Raw genomic sequence first — 22,179 nt, 5'->3', positions numbered from 1 at the left:
TTTAACCCTTGTTTAAATAATACTGTAGTATTAAATACAATAGGCGGCGCTCGTATTTATTGCATTCGCATTGTCCTTTAGGCGGAAACATAAGGATAATTGAAGATCACACTTTGTAATTGATGTGTGATGCAGTGACTGCTACATCAACAATACGGTCGCAATTATGGATACAGATGATTACAATTTAAAATCATATCAATTCTTTCAAAAATTTAAAATCTCAAATACATATCAAAATAGACTTAGGTCTCCAAATCATCTAACTTACAAACATAGCTTAGCTGACTAGTATGATTATCCTTTTTTCTTTTTCTGAAATAGAAACTTTATTAATAAAGCATGTCCCCATACAAAGTAGCACAAGCAATATACAAACAAACACCAGAAACACAACCAAACCACAAAAACATACAAGGCAAAAGAACCAAAGCAGACAGAAAATTCAAAATAGCACTGCTACTAAATAGTAAACAACAACACACAAAACCCCTGGTACTGCAACCACCTGAAGGCAAAATCAACACAACCACTGCATTACGAACCTGAAGAGCGGAGGTACAAAGCAGCCACACAAATATCTGGGAAAGAGCGATGATAAACACTCCAAATTTCCTCCAACCAAGATATCATATCACATCTATCATATCATTCTTCATGGTACTCTTCACGAACAAAATTAAATGCCCCATAGTTAAACAGATCACCAGGGCCCACCTACATTGAGAAAATAACAAAATTCAATTTAGAAATTAAATATAGGAAAAAACGATGATAGACATGTTGAATTTTATAAATTCATTGTGTAATTCATATCTCTAAAGTTGTTACTTGTTGTGTAAGTAACTAAAAAGTTAGTTGTAACCACTTGCTTAGGTGTCAAGTAATTGGTTAGTTTTGTTAGTTAGTGAAGCTAACAAACTCAATTAGTTTGTTAGATGTGTTTTAGAGTTAGTTGGAGAGTTGTTATAGTTAGTTTTCAATTTTTGTGTATGTGATTGTTTGGTGTGTCAAGCAAAGTCTATAAATGCATAGTGTGCATTCATTAGTGATTGTAACTTTCTTTTGTGCCCCAAAGTGGATGAATAAAACTCTCCTTTTCTCTCTATGTCAGTTGTGAATATTCATTCATTCATTCATTCATTCATCTTCTTCCTTTTGCTATTTTCAATTTTATGTTGTTTTCTGGTTGATGCTCATAGGCTTGCCCTGAGCCAGTAGTAGTGTGTGTATGTGTAGTGTGTGCATCAAAACTAAAGTGAGTTTTGATCTTTTGTTGCGCCAACAAGACACTCCAAATTTCCTCACACCAACATATCATATCATATCATATCATAACACATCTATCATATCATTCTTCACGGTACTCTTGAAAAAAATAATCCAATACCTCAAGGTTAATCTCATCAAGTTCCAGTTGCATTGAGAAAATAACAAAATTCAATTCAGAAAATAAACATGAGAAAGAGCGATGATAGACACTCCAAATTTCCTCACACCAACATATCATATCACATCTATCATATCATTCTTCACAAGGTACTCTTTAATAACATAATCCAATACCTGCTGGTTATTCTGAACAGGATCCACGTTGAGTGCCGGCTGCATTGAGAAAATAACGAAATTCAATTGTGAAAATAAATATGAGAAAGAGCGATGATAGACACTCCAAATTTCCTCACACCAACATATCATATCACATCTATCATATCATTCTTCACACAGTACTCTTCAATAACATAATCCAATACCTGCGGGTTAATCGGATTAAGTTCCACCTGGTGTTCCGGCTGCATTGAGAAAATAACGAAATTCAATTGTGAAAATAAATATGAGAAAGAGCGATGATAGACACTCCAAATTTTCTCACACCAACATATCATATTATATCACATCTATCATATCATTCTTCACACAGTACTCTTCAATAACATAATCCAATACCTGCGGGTTAATCGGATTAAGTTCCACCTGGTGTTCCGGCTGCATTGAGAAAATAACGAAATTCAATTGTGAAAATAAATATGAGAAAGAGCGATGATAGACACTCCAAATTTTCTCACACCAACATATCATATTATATCACATCTATCATATCATTCTTCACACAGTACTCTTCAATAACATAATCCAATACCTGCGGGTTAATCGGATTAAGTTCCACCTGGTGTTCCGGCTGCATTGAGAAAATAACGAAATTCAATTGTGAAAATAAATATGAGAAAGAGCGATGATAGACACTCCAAATTTTCTCACACCAACATATCATATCACATCTATCATATCATTCTTCACACAGTACTCTTCAATAACATAATCCAATACCTGCGGGTTAATCGGATTAAGTTCCACCTGGTGTTCCGGCTGCATTGAGAAAATAACGAAATTCAATTGTGAAAATAAATATGAGAAAGAGCGATGATAGACACTCCAAATTTTCTCACACCAACATATCATATTATATCACATCTATCATATCATTCTTCACACAGTACTCTTCAATAACATAATCCAATACCTCAAGGTTAATCGGATTAGGATCCCCGTGGGCTTCCGGCTGCATTGAGAAAATAACGAAATTCAATTGTGAAAATAAATATGAGAAAGAGCAATGATAGACACTCCAAATTTTCTCACACCAACATATCATATTATATCACATCTATCATATCATTCTTCACACAGTACTCTTCAATAACATAATCCAATACCTGCTGATTAAATTCAGGTTGTCTAGATATCCTCTGATTCTGCATTGAGAAAATAACAAAATTCAATTCAGAAAATAAATATGCGTTTCAGTTTGAATAGTTTACGTATGTAATGGTATTGGTACCTGTGTAACAATTGTATATAGTGGTAGGGTGCTGTAGCCACACAGTCCCAGATTAAATACCCTAAACCCCAACACAGAGGGACGAAAACCAAGAGAAAAAAAAGATTGGGGGGTTGAGACTTCAGAATTTACAAGAAAGAAATCATATATAAATGCTCAAAAGAAAAGAGAAGTATTGCAGTTACCCAATAATGAGCTTTAGAAGAAGGTAATAAAGTTGTTTCATCATACAGGATTTAAATCCATATGTAAGCTGAGAATACAATACAAAATAGATTATGATATTCAAAACTCCTCTAAACCCTGTCACAATATGACCTTGTGAAAATGAAAAGAAGAATAAGTAAAATGATAAAGTAAGAATTTGCTTACCCCTATCCACAAAAAAGATGCCATCTCAATAGAAGTTTGGAAAACGATAAAGTGAACCAAGGGGAGAACGAAGTGGGGACAATTAAACCAATATGTCTTATATTCGTCCGGTATAGTTGGTATAATTTCCGCATTTGGTAACCGCATAAGCGGATCAGCATTAATTATTCTTGCATGATCTTCAGATATTTCAAGAGCTAGTTGGGTTACTATGTGCTTCAGAATAGCTCCCGTCAAAATTAAAGGCTGAAATACAAAATACAAGGACCAGAAAGAAATAAATAAATAAAGGATATTCAGAATTTAAGGGTTGTTAAGTATTAACACATCAATTTGCATGAAAAAATTAGGCAAGTAGACAAACATGCCATCTGCAAACAAGGTTAACAAGAAACCATAAGTGATAGATAGAAAGAAAGAACAACACTGTGACTCTTCTATAACCAAGAGTAATAATCATAACTGAAAAAAACTATAAAGAGAAATTCCAATACAAAATAAATAGCAATGTCATTTAGGCATACACTCATAAAATAGATATCATTTAATTATTTCATAAGAGTACATATTATTTAATTATCTTATTTTCTCCTTCATACATTTTCATTTATGCGTGTGTACGTAAATAGATTGTGTGACCATAGAAATGAACAAAAATACTTACAATAATAGGAATTAAAGCAACCCAGAAATTTACAGGCCAACCTGAAAGAGTAAAGCAATATCTTAATTGTGAGATTAAAAAAAAAAACAAGCAAAACCAAAAGAAATTATTAGTTCAACGGGTCCTTGTACAAAAATGGCCATCATGCTTGAAACTCATAGCCAATTCACAAAAATTCGAAGATTCTCTTCCTTTATCATCACAGAAAGTGTTGTTAAACAGCGAAAAATAAAAATATAATCTACTTCAATCATGTCATTATTTCAAGTAGCGTTTGAGCTTGTGTGGAATGGGTAGCTCAATTGGTTAAGCTAGTTTAGCTAAATGATAAGGAGTTAGAGGTCCAGGGCTCAAGTCCCTGGCAAAGAGAAAACTAAAATTGCAATATACTAACAACTAACAATTTATCTTTCAAAAAAAAAAAAAGTAACGTTTGAGCTTATAACTTTTTATATTTTATTCCAATTTTAATCTTATTATTTTAAAAAAACTATCCACTCACAAAAATAACTACCACTCACATAAAAATAACCATGTACTTTTATGTTATTTTATGAATACAAAAGTTAAATTTACTAAACACTTTAATTTCATTTTACTAGTTTTTCGGTTATCAACTAACTTATATCTTAATTTTAACAAACAGAGAACAAATGTAAAATAGGACTTTTAATTTGGATGCCAGAAGCATCCAGTTACACTTGTTATGGATCTGGATTTCCTGCGGTGCATTTTGCATGCAGTTTCACGCGGTTTTGGATTTCAGCCGTCCGATCATAAACGACTGGTTCAGATTGCAAACAACCGAGATCCAAAATCGTGTGAAACTGCTTGCAAAATGCACCGCAGGAAATCCAGATCCCACTTGTTACCCATGTAAGACTATCTCCAATGGTAGTACCTATTTTTATAAGAAGTGATTCTTATTAGGTACTATCATTAAAGCGAAAAGAAAATTGGTACTTATTGAGAAGAGGTATTCAAATAAGCTCTCTCTTCATGAGACCCACACTTTTTAATATTAAAAAATTGAAATATAGTAGTGATATATAGTTATTGATAGATGATATAAAATTATAAGTGAGTCCTATTTGGAGGTGCAAGATTGAAGAATTGACAGTTGTTCCTGCCAAAAAGTATGGGGGTGTATTCCGTAGTAGATGATTCTTCCTTCCATGAGTATCTTGGTTTTTCTGTATGTATGACGGTATGAGTTTTAAACGTATCTTCCTTGTTGTGATGAGAGACTTATATATAGGCCTTGGAGGAGTTAATGGAGGGAGTAGTTGATTAATTATGGAGTAGAGAGGTGATGAGCGAGTGGCCCAATTAGGCGTGTTGGACTTAAGTAAATGGTACCCTGATATTTTGCCCGGTACAACAGCTTATTATATATCATTATTAAAAAATTACAAATGAATGATGTGCACACCTAGAATCCACTTTTTTTTTTTGACAATCACCTAGAATCCACTTAAGCACTCAAAATATTGGATTTTTCCTTTCCGACAAAGTCTATGGTGCACAAACTCTCAAGTTGTGCACAATGCACAAGTTACCGAAAACACTATAACGAATACGAATTTTACAAAATCCACATTTTGATTGAAAGTTTATATCATATAGATCATCCATAAATTTTTTACAAAATAATTGAAAATCATTTGATATGTTATTGAGACCCATCAAAATTAACGGTTTATGGATTTTTATTGAATACCGTTAATCTTGATGGGTCTCAATAACATATCAAATGATTTTCAAAAAAATTTAAAATATGTATAGAAGATTTAAACGATATAAATTTTGCATCCAACAGTAAATTTTGTAAAATTTGTATCCGTTATAAAAATATTGAAAACTTGTGCACCATGCAGTGGTGCATGTTAGACAAAGCCTTTCCATTGTAGATGTTCTAAGAGCCAATTAAATGATGACATGAAAATATGATTTATTAAAAAATGACAAGCAATATATTTTATAATGAGTCATATAGCTGTGTGTCTCAAAGCATACCATGGACATTTAGCAACAGGTAGAAGAACGCAAAGACCCAAAGATTCAAACTGCAACCATGAAAATATAATTAGAATTGCTATTACATGAATCAACAACTTAATGCAGTGAGATGATAAAAAATAAAGTATTCTTGACAACTACATAATACATGTGAGTATGCATATAGTGTGTTAGTATTTGAGGTGTTGGTTTTAATTCAAAATGTTGTTGGACTTGGATAGTGTAGAAGGATTTAGATAGTGTTAAAAGATAGTAGCAATTAGCAAGTAGTGTGAGGACTTGCAGTAGAATATTTCGCATCATGGACAATAGGCAATACATTAGTAATCAAACTTATTATAAAAGGAGAGATATAATATGGTGAAGCCTCAATATTATCGACATTGCATATAATAAAATGCTTAAATATAATTATACATTAGTAATCTTCTTTTTTAGTTGAATCCATATTATTTTCTTTTTCTTTTTTATGTTTATAAACCGTACATATATTTTTTAATTATAGGATTATATATCTATTTTCTTTCATGCCATTTAAAATACATTTATATTATTTGTAGGAAAAATATGGAAAATGATGGCTCTAAAGAAATTTTTCTTGGTCAAGTTGTGAATAATAAGGATGATGCATACAACTTGTATCAAGAACATGCATTCAAAGTAGGTTTTAGACTTTTAGAGTAGTTCTAAATATTAATTATATATATATATATATATATATATATATATATATATATATATATATATATATATATATATATATTTTATTTCATTTAATTCAACCGTAAATTAATTCAATTTCCTTGTGTCACCCCACCTAACACATACAAATTGAGATGAATATATGATACTAAAAATCTGGGGCAAAAACAAATTACTCAAAATATGGCGCAAAAACAAATAATCTGGTACATGAGTTTCATTATTTCCATATTTTCCTAGATTTGGTTAAGATTTGTTTTTATTAATACTCTATTATTTACTTATAATTATTTAATATATTAATGAGTTGTAAAATTATTATTAGTTGTGTCTAACCATTAATGTTTAGGTTAGTACTCACCTAAGAATTTTTCATGTGCATGGTGGACAAGTAGTCATTTATATTATAATGAATACGAATTTTATAAAATTCACCATTGGATTGAAAATTTATATTATATATATTATCCATAAAAATTTTGAAAATATTTGAAAATCATTTGATATGTTATTGAGACCAATCAAAATTAACGGTATTTAATAAAAGTTCATAAACCGTTAATTTTGATGAGTCTCAATAACATATATCAAATGATTTTCAACTTTTTTCAAAAACTTTATAGATAATTTATACGATATAAATTTTCAATTCAACGATGAATTTTATAAAATTCGTATTCATTATAATATAAATGACTACTTATCCACCATGCACAACATAAAAAGCTTGTGGATGCTAAACTTGGCCTCTAAATACATCTAAAAATGTGAATCATATTTCAACGCATAGAACCAACAATTATGTTTAACAAAGTTATTCTACGGAAGCACTTAGAGCACCAATATCGAGGCCTAATATCGAGTGTTCTTTACAATATGTAACCACCCATGTCATGTGTCAGAGGCGGATTCTAGGGTGGGCAACCCAATCATATCTCTCACAGGTGGGTTTAATGTTATAACCGTTCGATGAAGAAGCTACATAGATCATATCATATGCTATCCACACACAATTATTTTTAGTTGCTAATTTTTCTTCTCTTTCTCTCTCTAGCTTTCTCCCAAATCATTTTACTATCACAAATTATCAGATTTAGATGAAGTTACAAACTCTTTTAATCATGGAGTTCTTTTGTTTGGTCTTTTCATGTAGTTTCATTTTTTATTCTTCCATTTCATCTCCTCTACCCTTATTTTCCATAGCTCTTGCAATAATCTCTACATCACCACCACTTCTTCAAAAAAATTTACATCAATCACCACCGGTCCATTATCTTCATCCACTCAATTAAAAAAAAACACTGATTTAATTGTTATTGATTATTACCATTGGTATTGTAGTGAAAAGGAAACACTGAAGAACAAATAAGAAAATAGCAAAAAGGATTTTAGATCTAGAAAATTCTAGATAATAGAGGAAAAGTGTTTGTAAACATCATTTAATAAAACAACGATAAACTAAGATCAGGATTTGAGACATGGAAGATGAAGTAAAAGTAAGAGATGAAATCTTAAAGGTATTTTCATGCCATGAACAGTACAAATTTGTGTTTCTTTTTGAGAAAGAACAAACCGTAAAAAAGAGAAGGTTGGGTGTGGACTGTTAAGAAAGTGGTTAATTCATCTTGAAGTTTGTTTTGTTTGATCCTAGGTAGTTAGTTGGTTAGTCTAACTACCAAAAGTTGTTAGGAATTAGTTTAGGCCTAAGGGATGAGCTGGCTTGTTGCATAAGCCACCCTATATAAAGTGCAACTAGTGCATTATATTGTAATTCAATTTTTTGGCCCATTAAGGATGAATAAAATTTCTATTTTTCTCTAAGCTTTCATATTCAGTTGTTAATCAATTCATCAAGAAACTTGTTCATCTTGTATATAGCAGTTTCTGCAAAACTGCTAGTTTGCCCACAGTCAAGCCTGCGTGCCTGCTGAGCTTGCCTGCAACCATCCTCTGAAGCGCAACAGAGTCAGAGGCAACACAACCTCTGAACCTTGCATCCTCTGAACCAGCCAAACTCTTGCTTCTGCTGCGCCAACAATTGGCATCAAGAGCCTGGTTCAATCACAGGTAACAAGAGTGAATTGTGAAGGAATCAAGTGGAGAAACACAAAGTGAGCTGTGTAGATTGATTTCTTGAAGATTCAAGATGAACACCCAAGGTTTTGGTACAAACATTCTGATTCTTGATGGAAAGAATTGGGATAGATGGAGTGCAGTGATGAAGTCCTTATTTGGAGCACAAGAGTGTCTTGAGGTAGTGGTAAATGGATACGATGAGTTGGGAGCAAATCCAACCAATGATCAGAGAAATACCTACAAAGAAAACAAGAAAAAAGACTGCAAGGCTTTGTTCTATATCCAGCAGAATTGTGATGCACAGCATTTTGAAAAGATTTCAAAATCAACTAAGTCCAAAGAAGCTTGGGATATACTCGAGGGTTACCACGATGGTGGAACCAAGGTCAAGAAGGTGAAATTGCAGGCCTTTAGGAGGCAATATGAGTCTATGGTGATGGAAGAGGATCAAAAAGTAAGTGATTTCTTCTCAAAACTTCTTGCACTTGTACATCAAATGCAAAACTGTGGAGAGACTGTCACTGATGAAATGGTAGTAGAGAAAGTGCTTAGATCCTTAACTCCAAACTTTGATAATGTGGTAATAGCTATAGAGTATGTGAAAGATACAGCTACAATGAAAATTGAAGAATTACAAAGTGCTTTGGAAGCACATGAGATTAAAGTTCTCAGTAGAGGTTCAGAAAAGAAAGAACAACAAGCCTTGCAAGCTCAAACCAACAAGAAAGAAGATAATGGCAAGAACTACAAAAAGAAAGGCAAAGATAAACCAAAGTGGCTTAAAGATCAGAGTTCAAAAACTGATGACAAAGCTGAATCCTCTAAAGGAGGAGGTTTTGCCAAAGGTAAAAACAAAAAGAAGAACTTTGATAAAAGCAAGGTGAAATGCTACAATTGTGAGAAGCTTGGCCATTTTGCAGATGAGTGAACGTACAAGAAAGATCAACAAGAGGCTAATGTTGCAGAAGAAAGTGATGTAAAGTCAGTCTTGATGATGGCTACTATAGGGGATGAGTGTGAGAAGAATGAAGAATGGTTTCTTGATTCAGGGTGTTCAAATCATATGACACCACATAGAGAGTGGTTAACCAATTTTGATGCAAGCAAAAGGTCTAGTATAAAACTAGCAGATGGGAGAAAACTTGCTGCTGAAGGTATTGGTAACATAGTGATCAAAAGTAAGAAGGGAGGTAAAGTGATCATCTCTGAAGTGTTATTTGTCCCTAGTATGAATTGCAATTTGCTCAGTTTAGGTCAATTGGTGCAAAGAGGGTTCTCTGTAAGTATGGAGGATAATGCACTGAAGCTGTTTGACAAAATGAAGAACTTGATCTTGATGTGCAGCTTGTCAAACAACAGAACCTACAGGTGTAAAATCTCAAGTGTAGATATGATGTGCATGTCTACCACAGTGATTGATGAGGTTGAAGCACTTTGGCACAAAAGGTATGGACACTTGAACTATAGAAGCCTCAGTGATTTAAATTCTAAGGAATTGGTGTATGGCCTGCCTAAGTTTAAGACTAAGAAGTCCATATGTGAGATATGTGTGAAGAGTAAGCACAGTAGAAAACCTTTTGTAGCTGAAATGCCCAAGAGAGCTAGTGGTGTATTGCAAGTGATTCATAGTGACATCTGTGGTCCATTTGAAGCTGCATCATTAGGGGGAAGCAAGTATTTCATCACATTTGTTGATGAATACAGCAGAATGATCTGGTTATACACTTTGAAGCTAAAGAGTGAAGCTTTAGAAGTATTCAAGAAGTTTAAAGTCTTAATTGAAAAGGAAAGTGAGAAAGCAATTAAGATTCTGAGAACAGATGGTGGTGGAGAGTACACCTCAAGAGAGTTTGAGAACTTCTGTACTAATCAAGGCATTACACATGAAGTTACTGCTCCATACACACCACAGCACAATGGACTAGCTGAAAGAAGAAACAGAACATTGTTAGATATGGCAAGAAGCATGATCAAGCAGAAGAATTTGCCACACAAGTTCTGGGGTGAAGCAGTACTTACTGCAGCCTACATTCTGAACAAATGTCCAACTAAGAAACTGAAAGTTGTGCCAGAGGAAGCTTGGTGTGGGAAGAAGCCAAGTGTGAAACACCTCAAGGTTTTTGGCTCATTATGCTATAAACATGTACCAGATGCTAGAAGAACCAAACTTGAGGATAAAAGTGAAATAATGATACTCATAGGATATCATCCAACTGGTGCCTACAAGCTATACAATCCAGTTACTCAGAAGGTTCACATTAGCAGAGATGTAATTGTGAATGAAGAAGAGAAATGGAAATGGGAGAAGGAACCAGTGTACAATAGTGAATTGCAGTCAACTTTCATCTATCCAAGTTCAAGTGATGAATCTGATGGAGGTGATGAAGGTGAACCTGCTGCTGAAACTATTCAGAATCAAGGTACTGATAGTGATGGTAATATGAATTTATCAAGTGATGATGATGATAGAATTCATATGATTGCAAGGACTCAAAGAACCAAACGTGTACCAGCTAGATTGAATGATTGTGAAGTTACTCAAGACAATGCAGTGAATGATGAGGGTGATCTCATTCACTTTGAATTACTAGCTGATTCCGAACCATTGAACTACAGAGATGCTTTGAAAAGTAATGTGTGGAAGAGGGCAATGGAAGAAGAGCTGAAGTCAATTGAGAAAAATCAGACTTGGAAGCTAGTTGACTTGCCAGACAAGAAAAAGAAAATTGATGTGAAATGGGTGTTCAAAGTGAAATTGAACCCTGATGGCACAATTTCAAAGCATAAAGCAAGGTTAGTTGCTAGAGGATTCTTACAGAAACATGGAATTGACTACAATGAAGTGTTTGCACCAGTTGCTAGAATAGAGACTGTGAGGTTGGTTGTAGCATTGGCCTGTAAGAACAAATGGAGCCTGTACCATCTGGATGTGAAATCAGCATTTCTGAATGGTCCACTTGATGAGGAAGTGTATGTGTCACAGCCTCCAGGTTTTGAAATAAAAGGAAAAGAATCAATGGTGTATAAGCTGTATAAGGCACTATATGGCTTGAAACAGGCTCCTAGAGCATGGAACAAAAGGATTGATGACTTTCTGATTCGGATAGGGTTTAAAAAGTGTGCTGCTGAGTTTGGTGTATATGTACATTGCCCTAAAGATGAAGATATAGTCATAATCTGCTTGTATGTTGATGACTTGCTCATAACTGGAAGTAGAATTGCAGAAATTGCAAAAGTGAAAGATAAGCTCAAAAGTGAATTTGAAATGTCTGATCTTGGTGAACTTTCATTCTTTCTAGGAATGGAATTTATGAGAAGAGGAGATGGTATAGTAATGCACCAGCAGAAGTATATTGGTGAATTGCTTGAAAAATTTGAAATGGAGAGCTGCAATCCATTATCAAATCCATCAGAAACAAATACAAAAATTGATGAGTGCTCAGATGAAGAGAAGGTTGATCCAACTGTGTTCAGACAAATAGTTGGCTCATTAAGGTATGTGTGCAACAGTAGGCCTGATATATGCTATGCTGTGAGTGTTATCAGCAGATTTATGCATGATCCAAGGAAGTCACACATGATAGCTGCTAAGAGAATCCTCAGATATCTCAAAGGTACTTTGGAAATTGGCTTGCTATTCCCTATTGGTACAAACAGTGCAGGGAGTACTTTGATAGGGTATTCTGATAGTGATTGGTGTGGAGACATAACTGATAGGAGGAGCACATCAGGGTATGTTTTCAAGTTCAACAATGCTGCAATCTCTTGGTGTACAAAGAAACAAGCTGTGACTGCTCTCTCATCTTGTGAAGCTGAGTATATAGCAGGCACCTTTGCAGCATGTCAAGCAATTTGGTTGAATTCAGTGATGATAGAAATCAAGTGTGAACCAGTGAAGCCTCTAATCCTAAGGATTGATAACAAGTCTGCTATAAGTCTTGCTAAAAATCCAATTTCACATGGCAGGAGCAAGCACATTGCTACCAGATTTCATTCATTAGGGAACAAGTGACAAATGGAATGATTGAAGTGCAGTATTGTCCAACTGAAGTACAGCTTGCAGATGGTTTTACAAAGGCTGTGAAGCTTGACAGGTTTGAGTTTTTGAGGAGGAGCTTAGGACTGGTTGTTTGCAATTCAAGCATGAATTAAGGAGGAGTGTTAAGAAAGTGGTTAATTCATCTTGAAGTTTGTTTTGTTTGATCCTAGGTAGTTAGTTGGTTAGTCTAACTACCAAAAGTTGTTAGGAATTAGTTTAGGCCTAAGGGATGAGCTGGCTTGTTGCATAAGCCACCCTATATAAAGTGCAACTAGTGCATTATATTGTAATTCAATTTTTTGGCCCATTAAGGATGAATAAAATTTCTATTTTTCTCTAAGCTTTCATATTCAGTTGTTAATCAATTCATCAAGAAACTTGTTCATCTTGTATATAGCAGTTTCTGCAAAACTGCTAGTTTGCCCACAGTCAAGCCTGCGTGCCTGCTGAGCTTGCCTGCAACCATCCTCTGAAGCGCAACAGAGTCAGAGGCAACACAACCTCTGAACCTTGCATCCTCTGAACCAGCCAAACTCTTGCTTCTGCTGCGCCAACATGGACCGTGTGGTTGTGTAACTTGTGTTGGTTTTTAAGAGAGAAAAATCAAGTGTATGAAAGAACATGTGCAAGATTTAAATCCAACGGTTCTCATGGTTTATAGCCCCAACCCACCTGTGAGAGATATGGTTGGGTTGCCCACTCTAGAATCCGCATGTGTCAGAATCCAACTAATAATTATCTTTTCAAAAATGTTCTTACATTATCAAACGCTCTTCTGTCCGTCTATTTTATTCTTTGGTGCCATACTGCCATTGCAAGTGGAATATTGTGGGGTCTATTGAGACTTATTTTAGAGTTTTTATGAGTTATATTATATGGATATTTAATAAATGAGTAGTTGTATTGTTTAAATAATTGCAAAGTGTCAAATAATATAAAAAAATTTAGATGATCGATTTAAACATGGGTGTTATATGGATATTGATGCTCTTACCTTATGCCAGCAATTTGCATGAAATAGTCTTCATGAGCATGTCTCAGTTGGTGCTCAAAATTTTGCCATGCGGTATCAAGCGACTACAAGAAAGACATAGAAAATGATGTATGCATGATTCGTTTATTGGAGCAACCGGATAAAAGCGAACTGAGAGATTGATTATTTGAGAACAAATATGGTACAACAGAACCTTACCTGACCGAAACCATATTTTAATATCCTATAATCTGATGGTGTCACAAAAAATAAAATAGATCCCTGAAAGAAGTATAAAAAGGATTAGTAAAAATAAAAAGTTAAAGAAAATCATGGCATATATAGAACCTCACTTAATAGATAAGACTTTGTATCGATCTTTTGTAATATCATCCGCAGAGCTAGGAAAAAAAATTTAGGTGAGACGCTAAAAAATTATAATATATAAATTAAATACAAAAAATATTTTATATATAAAAATTGGAGTTGTAATAAGTACAAAGTTGATCAATAAAAAATTAAACTCCGTACTTTAAAATAATATTTACATGTACCAAATGAGTTGAAGTTTTCGGTATTTAATTGTGAAACAATACTTGCATAAAAATGTTCATAAAAAATTATCTGTTTTATTATATTCCACATGTATATTAAAAAGAGATCAATGATTATTTTTACTAATTCATAAAAAAAAATATTGTGCTTTATCATTTATGAGAAAGGGGAGGGGAGGGGAGGGGAGGGGAGAGGGATGTACCACTTATTTGAAACATATACGCTTGTAATGATAAATTTATTAGTAAAATTCATTTAAAGATTTAAACATTATGACTCTTATTATCCTATGAATCTCTCTACGAGAGTAAGAAAATATACTCTAATTTATGATATCAATTTCCTTTAATATTCTTGATTCTTTTATGCAATTATTTTCGTCTTTCTGCCATCTATCTTTTTCTTGTATTTTTGTTGATATAAATATATTTTTTTTGGAGAAAGTGAACCGTGGATGTGCTTTTTTCTAATTACATTTATGGTTCACTTTCTCAAAAAAGGACACCTACAAGAATACAACAACAACAAAAAATAGACGGTAGAAAGATAAAAACAATTGCATAAAAGAATCAAGAACATTAAAGGAAATTTATATCATAAATTAGGTATGTTTTCTTACTCTCTTACAGAATTTCATAAGTCGTTAGGTTTGGTTTAGTGGTGAAAGATTTAAGTAGTATGCTAGAGGTTTTGTGTTCAATCCTCAGCTCCATTGTAAACAAAAATAAAATAAAATTTCATAGTATAATAAAGTCATAATATTTAAATCTTTAAATGACTCTTACTAACAAATTTACCATCACAAGCGTATATATTCCGTTTTCAAAATTCTAATTCTAGAGCATTAAAAAATTGGTAATTAACTTACACAAAAAACCCTTAAACGGAAACGGCGACCATCGCGTGCATCTTTGAAATTTCTCAAGTTGTTTGTCATAGCTGCAATGAAGAGAAAGCGAAATGCAGGCAAGAAGTAGTGAGGAAAGAGTAAAATGAGAAATATATGATTTACAATTCTTTTGATGGGTTTGAGGGTTGGACAGATTAATTAACAAAAGGGAAATTTCATAGACACTCTCCATGAATTCATACACCCATTATTTTAAAAACAATATAATATTGAATCAACAAAATATCTTTTTTACTTTTTAAAATTGTTATTTCATTTTATTTATTTATCTTATTAATTACTGTATTTATTATTAATAGTGGTACCAAACACCCTAATTAAGGTCGCCGAACCTTTGCCTTCAGTCGTCCGCCATCAACAACCACAAAAAACCCTTAAACGGAAAAGGCAACCACAAATGGTCAGTCATTTGGCTGTACAAATACTCCATCCAGTCATTTTTATAAGAAACAAAAGTGAAAAAAAATTAGTCCTTCTTATAAAAAACTTTGACCAATGTTTAAGTGTATTAAATATTTAATTTAATTTGTATCCTTATTTATTATGAGAAAATCTTAAAATTAAGTTTGTGGAATTAAGAGTGATTAAATAGGGGTATTCAAGGAATACATCTAAATTTACAGGAATATTAAATAAAGATAACTATTTATAATTTTTTTTTTTAAATTGTTTCTTATAAAAAGTACCGGAGAAAATAGTTCCTTCATTTACTTAATTGGAGAGAAAACAACATCTCCTTTGCAATTCTCATTTCAACACCTTTCACTCTTTTTTTTTCTTCTTTCTATTAGCTTGAAATTGTATTGAAATTTACAATTTAAATAAAGTAGTTTGAGTTTGTGCTTCATTGGTGAAAATATAATAATTTTAAATTATAAAAACTGCATTTTTTTTATTAGGGACCCATTTTTAAAGTGTTTAAGACAACTCTAGATCTTCAAAGTGTTTAAGACAACTCTAGATATACTCATTTAAATGTAAGTATTGATAACAAAAAGACCGGACAACTAATTAGAAAAAGTAATACTGTACTAAAGAGTGTACTGTACTTTCTCTGTCTCAAAATATAAAGGAAAATTGGTCAAATAAAGTTGATGTATTTGGTCCAATTTTTTAACCAAATACTACTTCGTCCCAAAATATAAGCAAAAGGAGATCAACAAAAGTGAATGTATCTGGACTAAATTTTAAACCAAATACATCAACTTTCATTGACCAATTTTTGCTTATATTTTGGGACGGAGGAAGTACATCAACTTTGTTTGACCAATTTTCCCTTATAATTTAGGACGGATGGAGTATTTAGAAAATTGATTTTAAAATCATATAGGAATATTGCTTTGGAAAGTGGTAAATTCAACTTTAATATTTTTCAAAAACATTGTTTTTAGTACCAAATTAACTACTATTTTTTTTAACATCAAAAAATAAGAAAAAAGTATAAGAGATACTTAATTCACTGTAGTAAAATCAGTACAGCTGGTACGTACTCGATCCAAATACACAACCAAAATACAGTTAGAGAAATTAGAAATCAATGATAGTTAAACCGGAAATCTACCCCAAAATACTACCTAAAAATACAATCAAAATGCTCCGCACCCCACTCATATAAATAAGCATGGTGAGTTTTGCTTATTCGCCAACAACCATTTCCACAATGCGTGCGATTTCGATCCTCGCAGCAATTTTGCTTATTGTCATCTCTACTGCTATAGTCATTAACTGTTGGATTGACTTTCTCATTTGGAACCGCTCGATGCACTTGTGTATTTATAAAACGAGTTTATGCCTCAACTCTTGTTCAACGCATAGTCAATTTTTCATTGTAGTAGCTGTTATGCATAATGTATTACATATTATTTTAGTTTAAAATTTATACATAGCATTCAATATTAAATGGATAAATATTTTTTATATATTATTTTTATTAACCCTCCAATTTCTAAAGAAATGGATCTAATAATTTAGGGTTTGACCATATAATAAATAAAATTTTGACGTAAAATAAAATTGGGAGTATCAAAGCTTGATTCCCGATCCTATCATATTATGGGTCTGTTTGACCCGATTTTTTTTTTACGTTTTAACCTATTTTAAGATTAAGCCAATATATAAGAACTTTAAAGTTAAAGTTGTTTAGCAATTTTATATTTTTTCTAACTTAATTATAGTTATGTTTAAATAATTTGCTTTCTTTTCTAATAACGTTTGTTTAATTTTTTTTATTGAAAACATGAAAAAAAATAAAATAAGTGAATGAAATATTTTATACAGAATCTTTTATAAAAGACGACTAATTTTGAGAATTTATTTTTAATAAATTTATAAGAGTAATTATAAGAAAGTGAATTCAATAGTAATACATAAAATATAAAATTATAATTATCTAGTAAAATGTTTTACCACTACTCTTAGTATGATTTTTTTTTTTTTTACTAAACTCTTAGTATGATTTTAATGTTATATTCTCGTGTTCTATATTTTAATTATAATTCGTCAAAAACAAAATTAATTATGATAATAGTATGTTAGAATAGCATTGTACAAAAATAATTACAATAACACTATAAAAGTATATTTGAATTTAGTCGTAACCAAAAAAATCTTTTTTAATTTCCCTATCAACCGAATTATGTTAATTGGGACGTAAAATAAATCTTTTAATTTATCTAACTATACCAACTTTTATTTTTAATATCTGAAAACAAGTTTTTAATCCCTCTAAATAGACCAAAGTTTGAAAGAAAAAATTAGAGAGGTTAAAAAGGAAAGTTAAATATTTAGAGGGATAAAAAGCATAGTTAAATCAAGTAATTCAATTCAATTGGTTAATGTAAAAAATTCCTCATAAGATGAATCATTTGAAGAATTAAAGTTAGAATTTTGAGAATAAGTTTTTATATAATTTTACTTATTGTACGGTCAAACCCTAAATTATCAGATCTATTTCTTTAAAAATTGGTGGATTTAATAAAAAAAAAATATCCATTTAATATTGAATGCTCTGTAAATATTTTAAACTATGTAATACATTATGCACAACATAACAACGTACTATAATGAAAAATTGACTATGCCCCACTGAACAAAGAGTTGAGACATAATTGCATAACTTCGTTTTATTTTTGGTTGATGCATAAACTTCGTTTTATAAATACACAAATGCAGTATCCAAAAAAAAATATACAAATGCATCATGCAGTTGCAAATGAGAAAGTCAATCCAACGGTCAATGACTATAACAGCAAACAAAATTGCTGTCGAGGATCCATATTGTCCCACAATGTCCTCAACTACTATGTGTATGTTTGGTTTCAATTCTGGAGCATTTAGAATTGATTCTGGACGTGTAGAATTGATTCTGACTTGTTTGGTTTCTCAAAAGTAGAATTGATTCTGCCTCCAGAATTGATTCTACTTGAAGCTAGAAATCGTAGCTTCTGATTCTAGAATTGATTTTTACACTCAAATTTTTTGTTCAACTCACTTTGTCATGAATATATCCAAACATAAACCACTTCAGCTTAAAATCAATTTTGGCCAGAATCAATTTTACAGAATCAATTCTGTCAAAATGAATTCTCTCCGCCGCAGAACCAAACACACGCTATTACTCTTAACTTCTTTAACTAGCGTCATTACTCATTAGGGGACATTTACGGTGGCCTTAAAAGAATTGAAGAAAGAGAGAAGGGATAAAAAGTTATATATAGTTACCCCTTGTATAACGTTCAAAAACTCGGTGTGTATCTTTTTTTCTTAAACGATAAGCATATCCTTCCAAGTGACGCATCTGTTATTATAGAATAATAAATACAATAATAATGTCAGATTATAAAATGACAGGTGTAGTGGAATAAGTTGATTTGAATTGACTTATTTTTGAGCTTATGTGATATAATTTATGCAAATAAATAAAAGTAGTGTAGTTTTAAAAAAATTACAAAAAGGTGTAAGTTTTGGTACTTGCAACCTACAACTTGTAATTTTTTAAAAGCAAACTCGACGACTATGACTTTTCTAATAAATGACACGATTGACCATTTTATTTGATCATTAACATATTTAATTGGTATTTATAAAAATTATAAAAATTTGATATTTTAAAAATGTTAATAGAAACAAATCTAACAAGATCTTAGAACATCTCCAATGCATCGTCCCTTATTTTAAATCCTTAAATTTTTTGAGTGGATCCCTCATGACACATCATTTATAACAACACAAATTTATTTCACTCCAACGTAATGGTTCTTAAAAAATGAATCTCCACGTGTCATATTTTAATACTTTAATATTTACATTTAAAGCATTTAAGCCAATTATCTTCTTTTAATATTATTCTATTTGGGATAACGACAAAATAAAATAATATTTTTTTAATTAGACTTTTAGTGAAGGACTTTGTCTTAATTTCACTAGAAGTCAATTTTTTTTTCTTAATTAGCTTTAAAAACATGGTAAACCATTTTTGTAATTTTTTTAAACTACTATACACTGCTTTAGTAATAAATTAAATGGTAAAATATTTTTTCAGTCTCTACCGAAAGCTCAACTTATAGTGAAGGACTTTGTCTTAATTTTACTAGAAGTCAATTTTTTTCTTAATTAGCTTTAAAAACATGGTAAACCATTTTTGTAATTTTTTTAAACTACGATACACTACTTTAGTAATAAATTAAATGGTAAAATATTTTTTCGATTCCTACTTTTATAGTAAGTATTGTTTTTCGTCCCTATAAAATAAAATCACTTGTTTTCATCTCTACAATTTTATTTTTTTTAGTCCCTAATGAGCAAAATTTTTACATGTTAATGCCAATATTTTGACATTTTATGTTCAAAATGATCTATATTATGTTTATATAGCATTTAAACCTATACAAGTTTACAATATATTAAAATGTCAAAATTATGTCCATTAGGGACTTAAAATAAATTGTAGGGATGAAAACAATTGATTTTATTTTACATGGACGAAAACTGAAACTCGTTATAAAAGCAGGGACTGAAAACATAATTGATCCTAAATTAAAAAAAGACAAAATTACACCGCATGTTTTTTATCTTATTTTTTTTGTAACACTTTAGTCCTTTATTTTTTATAAATAAAAAAGATAAGGGACCAAAGTGTTAAAAAAAATAGACTAAAATGTTACAAATAAAAAAAGATAAATTAAAGGGCAAAATGTTAAAAAAATAAATAAAAGACTTGCAATATAATTTTTCCATTTAAAAACTGCACACAATTTTTTCTCTCAATATATATATACATACTCGTATGGATGTACACAAAATATTTTCTCGTAAGTAATGATAATAATATATGAGGAACGATATTTTGAAACACTTTTGTTATACAATACATACATAGGAGAGAAAAACCAAAGGAAAAAGAAGACGGAGAGGTAAAAATATTATCAAGCTGCCCTGTGTATGTATTGGTTTAAGAAAAAGTGTGTCAAAATATCATTTATCATAATATATATACAGTTAGGCTTATTTTATTATGATTAATTTAATATAAAAAAAATACTGCTCACTCTTAATTGTCCAAGACCAAAGATTGTAGCGGACAATATGATGTTCACCACGGGGAGGAAGAAAACAAATAAGTGGATATGTTCCAGAGCTTCAACAGATATTAAAGGAACCATGAACTGAAAAAGCAACAAGACCACATATCGAGAGATAAAAAAGGAAATTTACTAGTCAGTGAGTATATTATATATAGAGTTGGAAATGAAAGAAAATATATGAAATGTTCCATACCTTGCGAGAGCGGAAAGTGGTCATAGGATGGGCGGGGGCTTCTGCTTCGAGATTGGGGCGATCCTCGAGACTACAAGGAAGCATGTAGTCGAACATAGCGGGCGGAATGCATATTTTGGTAAGGAATTTTCGAAAACAAAGCAGAATAATTTGAATAAAAGCCAGGCTCACCGTCTCTGCGGATGACACAGCACGTACACAAACATTTTAGTTTAATTGAATTTAATGATTTTTTAAACAATAAATAAAAGAAAGACAGACAGACCGTCTCTAATCTTTTTTGCAGCTTGTTTGCTAATCGGCTTTCGGACGTGTTGTTTCTTGCCGCTGCTGCGGAATAACGTTGTAAAAAACAGACAAATATTAAACGCGGGTGTAGGAAATGAAGGCAAAGCCGGCGGAAATGACTGCCATTACCCAGGTCGGAGTGAACTCGAGCGTGTTCTCAAATTTATCACCCATTCTCTCTCTCTCTCTCTCTCTCACTCTCTCAAAGTCTTGGTAACAAGAGAAGAATGGTTCATATCATATATAGCCAAGGACCTCTTCGAGGCTTGGTGCAATTTTTTTCTAAAATAAATAAATAAATATTTTATAAATAATTTTAGGTCATTTTGTATATATATTCGTACAAATATTAATGTAAATATTAGTTTAGAGTTTATTATTGATGACTGTAAATCTCTCATACATATATTAGTTTAAGTATTAGTGCAAATATTAGTTTCTAGTCTATTATTCATGATTTCAAGACTTTCATTAAATGTAAAGTATTATTTTAAGCAATAAATAGTTTAATTTTATAACAATTAACTTTAACTTTGTTTGGCAAAAAAATGTGAATAATTAATTGAGTTTGTAGTATTGGGTAAAATTACCAATTCAACTGAAATATAAATATGAAATGACATAATTAATATTTAATTTTTTGAAGTAAGATAATACGAGTAAAATTGAAATAAAAATTAATAAGTTATAAACTATATGATAGTATAATTTTGTGTTCTATATATTTTGGTCCAAGGTAGGATCTTGTGTGGACTCTAACAATAGTGATATGCATGATTTAACAATTATAATCTTTTTCTTATTCGAATAGAAATTTTGTGGGTTTTTTTTTTATGTTTGTTTTTTTAAAAGAAATTTTATAGTTCGTTGATTTGTTGTTCTGTTTTGGAGATACATGTTGTATTAGTAAATCTCTTATATTGTTTATTATTCAACTGAATTATCAATGAATTTTTATTCGAGTAGT

The 22,179-nt window shown here is 31.5% G+C and overlaps 1 protein-coding gene across 2 annotated transcripts; it reads right to left on the bottom strand.

The window, feature by feature from the left end:
* Positions 1-310: 310 nt before the first annotated feature.
* On the bottom strand, positions 311-21,427 carry LOC123898837 (MLO-like protein 1). 2 transcript variants are annotated; one of them, XM_045949857.1, is made up of 20 exons: positions 21,190-21,427; positions 20,925-21,100; positions 20,696-20,812; positions 18,870-18,945; positions 15,108-15,178; positions 13,904-13,966; positions 13,706-13,788; positions 5,892-5,941; positions 3,876-3,916; positions 3,212-3,457; positions 3,025-3,092; positions 2,840-2,900; positions 2,715-2,753; positions 2,522-2,560; positions 2,329-2,367; positions 2,141-2,179; positions 1,948-1,986; positions 1,755-1,793; positions 1,567-1,605; positions 311-717 (listed from the first exon to the last, which is right to left on the bottom strand). In XM_045949857.1, exons 2-20 carry the CDS (start codon positions 21,018-21,020, stop codon positions 649-651), a joined length of 1,314 nt encoding a protein of 437 aa, XP_045805813.1. In that variant the 5' UTR covers positions 21,021-21,100; positions 21,190-21,427; the 3' UTR covers positions 311-648. The 2 variants fall into 2 exon arrangements, with proteins under 2 accessions (XP_045805813.1, XP_045805814.1); XM_045949858.1 differs by lacking the exons at positions 1,755-1,793; positions 1,948-1,986; positions 2,141-2,179 and having other exon boundaries at positions 21,190-21,403.
* Between the last annotated feature and the right edge of the window lie 752 nt (positions 21,428-22,179).

Source organism: Trifolium pratense, linkage group LG7, assembly GCF_020283565.1.
Source record: "Trifolium pratense cultivar HEN17-A07 linkage group LG7, ARS_RC_1.1, whole genome shotgun sequence".
In the NCBI taxonomy this organism is placed as follows: domain Eukaryota; kingdom Viridiplantae; phylum Streptophyta; class Magnoliopsida; order Fabales; family Fabaceae; genus Trifolium; species Trifolium pratense.
Note: the sequence above shows the minus strand (reverse complement) of the source record. Positions and strands in the feature narration are given on the sequence as shown.